The 4,597-nt window shown below is 58.6% G+C and overlaps 1 protein-coding gene across 1 annotated transcript in view; it reads right to left on the bottom strand.

Annotated features, from left to right (window-relative positions):
* Positions 1 to 2,344: 2,344 nt before the first annotated feature.
* DHX34 (DExH-box helicase 34) overlaps positions 2,345 to 4,597 on the bottom strand; it is a 21,460-nt gene continuing 19,207 nt past the window's right edge. The window contains exons 13-16 of the mRNA XM_021708386.1: positions 4,488 to 4,589; positions 3,543 to 3,719; positions 3,223 to 3,361; positions 2,345 to 2,625 (exon numbers count right to left, since the gene is read on the bottom strand). Of these exons, the coding sequence (XP_021564061.1) occupies positions 2,492 to 2,625; positions 3,223 to 3,361; positions 3,543 to 3,719; positions 4,488 to 4,589 (552 nt within the window). The 3' untranslated portion in view covers positions 2,345 to 2,491. The remainder of the gene's footprint in view (positions 2,626 to 3,222; positions 3,362 to 3,542; positions 3,720 to 4,487; positions 4,590 to 4,597) is intronic.

Here is a 4,597-nt window from a genome sequence, read left to right as displayed (position 1 = left end):
TTTAATAGAGTTGTTCAATTTATCTTTTTTTTTTTCCAAGTTGGGAGTCTCACTCCCTCACCCAGGCTGGAGTGCAGCAGCACGCTCACAGCCACCCCAGCGTTGACCTGCTGGGCTCCAGCCTCAGCCTCCCAAGTAGCCAGAACTACAAGCGTGTGCCACCACACCCAGCTAATTTTTTGATTCATTGTAGAGATGAAGTCTTGTCAAGTTGCCGGGGCTGGTCTTGAACCCACAGATGCAGGCAATCCACTCACCTCGGCCTCCCAAAGTGCTGGGATTGCAGGCTGAGCCACCAAGCCCAGCCATCTATTTCTTCTTGAGTTTTGGTAGATTCTTCCAAGAAAATTTTTCCATCTCAGTTGAACTGTTGAATTTATCAGCATCAAGTTGTCATGATGTTCCTCTATCCTTTTCATGTTGTCCCCATCTCATTCCTTTATCACATCTTTTTCTCCTGATGATTTTATTGTTTTCAAAATGTCAGAATTTTATTTTCTCTACCATTTTTCTATTTTCTGTTCATGAAAACTTTTAATTCCTCACTCTCCCATAAGTATAAAAATATACTTTTTTTTTTTTTTAGTTGGGGCCTCACTCTGTCATTCGGGCTGGAGTGCAGTGGGCACCATCATGGCCACTGCAGCCTCAGTCTTCTGGGCTCAGGCAGTCCTCCTGCCTCAGGCAAGCCTCCTGAGTAGCTTGGACTACAGGTAGGAGCCACTATGCCTGGCTAGCTTTTTAAATTTTTTTGTAGACATGAAGCCTTGCTATGTTGCCCAGGCTGATCTCAAGCTCCTGGGCTCAAATGATCCTCCTGCCTTGGCCTCCCAAATGTTGGGATTACAGGCGTGACCTACTGTACCGGCCAAAAATGTAATTTTAAAAACTAGTAACAACAGCTACACACAGAGAACTGACTAGGCTTGGTCCTTGTATTGACCCTAAGAGGTAGGGTCATGACCTCATTTCACAGATGAGGAAACTGAGATGCAGAGAGGCAACACTTGCCTAAGGACACACAGCTGGGACATGGAAGTTCTGAGTCAAGCTCAGGTCATGTCTGTTCTCCCACCTAACTAGCCTTTCAATTTGTACCTACTCACACTCAGCCACCCAGTTAATGAGTACCCCCTCCGAAGACTGGGTGCTCTTTGAAGAGTTGACATCTGAGCAGAGGCCAAAGAAAATGAGGGGGCCAGCCATGTGGATATTGCAGAGAAGAGCATTCCAGGTAGAGGGCACAGTGTATGCAAAGACCGTGTCGTAAGAATCTACTGGGCATGTGCAAGGAGCAGACAGGAGCTAGGTGAGCCTACTGGCAGGTGACCAAAGGGGTGTGGGATTTGATGTCCACAGTGTATCTGGGACCAAAGCTCACTGTGAGTGGGGAACCAGGGGGTGGGGCTTAAGCAGGAAGCAGGCTATGACTTGTGCTGCACAGGACTCCTGTGGCTTCTGTAAGGGAAACAGAGGAGACAGGGACAGAGGCCGGGAGGCCAGTGAGGAAGACCTGTGCTGGTCCCCGCACAGATGTGGAATGGTGCCTGCGGGAGTGAAGGCCAAGGAGAGGCAGGGCCGGGGTCAGTCGCTGGGTCTGTTGCCAAGGTGGAGTCCACGGGACTGAGAGGGTGCGCGTCCCCTGTCCGAGAAGGACCAAGATGGCGCCAAGGTCCGGGGCTGACCGGCCGACGGAGGCGCCCCTCAGACAAGCCTTGGGGAAGGCCAGCTCCAGAGAGGAGAGCCGGCACCTGGTTGACAGGGAGGCAGAGGATGAATCAGTGGATGAGGCATGAATGAATGAAGGGTGCACCAGCCGAACCCATGCGTGAGCCGCAGATTCCCAAGGGAGGACAGGCCTGAGTGGGCTCTGGCTGGGCAGACCCAAGGCCCCCCTCGGGCTGCGAGTGTGGACGTCAAGGAGGTGGCTGCACGCGGGGCCTGGGGGGAAGCCTGGGCGCACCCGCCTGCAGGCGCCCGTGTGGGCCAGTAGGGTTGAGTGCGGGGCGTCCGGGCCACCAGTGGCAGTGGCGGGGACCAGGGTAGGCTTGGGGGAGATGTGGCTGGGAGCCAGGGAGCCACTGGGTGGGATGCGCCTCAGGGCAGCCAGTGGTCCTAGGCGCCCAGGCCCCACCCACCTCGGTGACCCAAAGGGAGGGGCAAATTTGGGGTGTCCCTAGTCCAAGAGGAGTAGAGGCGGTCAGGACAGACCCAGGAGAGCGCAAAGACCCGGGAAGTCCCTCATACCTACCCACAGGACCCCTGGGGCCCAGCACAGCACGAGAGAAGTAAGCTAGACCCTGTGGAGGAAGGATGGGGGCAGAAGCAGGCAGAAGAGGCCGCATCGGGTGCAAGGTTTTATTCACCCAGCCACACTCCTCCCAGGCCGCAGCTTCCAGTTGAGTCCTGGCCCTGGTCCCAGAGAGGCACAGGTGGCTTGCGGGCAGGCTCCCTGGCCCTGGTGGGAGGTGGGCAGGGCTCCCAGCCCAGCTCACACGTGCAGCTTCCGGTGCCGCAGCACCTCCGTGGGCGTGAACAGAAAGTCCTTCTGGCAGGCCTCGCAATGGTAAGGCCTCTGCAGGGCAGACGCCTTCTGGAGGGGCTCGGGAGTGGCTTCCTCAGCCCCTGAGGGAGGGAAAACGGGGGGTGAGGGGGTTGCTCCAGTGCATGCAGTCACTCACCAAATCCCAGCACCCATGGGGGCTCAGGTTTTTTCCCAGCCATTGGGGAATCCAGTTTTGCCTCCTACAAGTCTTCCTTGATTAATACACACAGCTGTCTTTACTCTGTGTCCTTGCCAGTGAGAGAGAGAGACACACAAAGAGAGATGCAGAGAGGGAAAGAGGTGACAGGGCGAGTCCTGGGGTGGGGCGTGTGGCCCACTGCTGCCTCTCCACTGAACTCCAGTGTGTGGCATATGGTACACCAGCAGATACTGCAGTGTCCCTTGGGTGACAACTGGGTAGATGTGGCCAAGGCAGAGACAGCTATAGGGCAGAACAGGACACAGCCACAGAGACACACAGAAACCAAGAGCGACACAGACAGAAAGCAGCGTTCAGGCTCCTGGCTCCGGATCTTGGTGACAATGCCTGCACATGGCACCAGCCAGGGACAGTGGGATGAAGCCCTCAGTCCTCTGGGCGTCAAGGAAGGGCCCAGACACACAGGAAGCATCTGCACGTGGACAGAGGGAGTGGCGAGGTCCCCGGCCAGCCTTGCCTGGGGGTGCGTCCTGCGGGTCTGGGGCGCAGGTGTTCTCGTGGCTGATGCGCTCCACAGGTGTGAGGGGCGCGTGGAGGCCGCAGCGGGGGCAGGTCCAGAAGGTGCGCAGGCAGTCGCTGTACAGGTCCGCATCGCTCTGCAACAGGCCGTAGTTAGGGCTTGCCCTGCTGCCCCGCCACCCAGAGCCCCTCAGGGCTCAGGCCCACAGGGGACACCGCGCCCCTGGACTAAATTGGAATGTGGCTGGCGGGGGGGGGTTGCTTCCCAAAGTCCCCCTGGGGCAGGAGGGCGAGGCCAGGCGCGGGGTCCATGCTCACCGTGAGGCAGTTGTAGGTGAGGAAGTCGGTGACCGCGTAGCCCCCCTTGGTGGGGTGGGGAGTCAGGGTGGCGCTGCCAAAGAGGCCAGGGAGACTGGGGGCAGCTGTGACGGTCTGGGGTCCCACATAGAGGTTCTGGGCTTCCAGCCCCGTAAGCCGCCGCAGGCTGTAGGGAACCTGCGGAGAGGCAGGACAGCAGAGGCAGACTCAGGGAGATGCCATCAGAGCGCCTAGATCCAGCTATGCCAGAGCCCTGCCTCGGACCTCCCGGCTGCAGGAGCCTAGTGCTTAGGCCAATCACAGCTTGCCTCAGACCCTCGTGACCAGAGACTCATCTGGAAACGCCGGGATGCCCGCCCCATCTCAACTGCCCTCCCAGACCCGTCCTCTGCCTCTGTCCCCAATGGGACCACACCTGGATCTTGAGTCTGGCCTTCCGGTCCGGCTGCCTTGCCCCTCCTGGCACGTCAGCCGTGCTCCCCTCTCCCTGGCTCCCTGGGTTCCTGCCCCTCGGTCTTTGAGCCTCCCTCCTCCCCTAGGAAGTCAGTCTGGATTGCACCCTTATCCCCATCCTGCCCACATGGAGTAGAACCAGGAGCAATTCTTTTGCCCCACCTAAGGGGGCCACTTCCCTCTCACACCCCGCAGGTCCCTGACTGTTACTGGGGATATTAACCATACATACAGAAGGTGCCGAATACACATCTGCTGAATGAGTGATGAGGGAGGGACCGGCAGTGGTCAGCAGTGTGGCTCTGGAGCCAGGCTCTTGGGGTCAAATCCTTCCTCCACCCTGACCACCTGAGTGACGCTGGGCTGACACTTACTTCTGGGGCCTGAAGCCCCCGAATGTGCCCACACTGGGTGAACGGGAGATCGGGCCTTCCCTAGTCTTACCCCCTGTGGCAGACACCCCTCGTGGGCACGAGCCCCAGTGGCGGGCACCTTGGATGCCATGAGCTGCAGCAGCTCCCTGCTCAGGGCCGCCACCTCCCTGGGGCTGACCGGTGCAGCCTCCTCGTCTTCCTCCTCCTCTGGCCGCTGGGCCTGGCGAG

The sequence above is a fragment of the Carlito syrichta genome, unplaced genomic scaffold (assembly GCF_000164805.1).
Source record: "Carlito syrichta isolate Samal-C Ts95f unplaced genomic scaffold, Tarsius_syrichta-2.0.1 Scaffold135987, whole genome shotgun sequence".
Lineage (NCBI taxonomy): Eukaryota > Metazoa > Chordata > Mammalia > Primates > Tarsiidae > Carlito > Carlito syrichta.
Note: the sequence above shows the minus strand (reverse complement) of the source record. Positions and strands in the feature narration are given on the sequence as shown.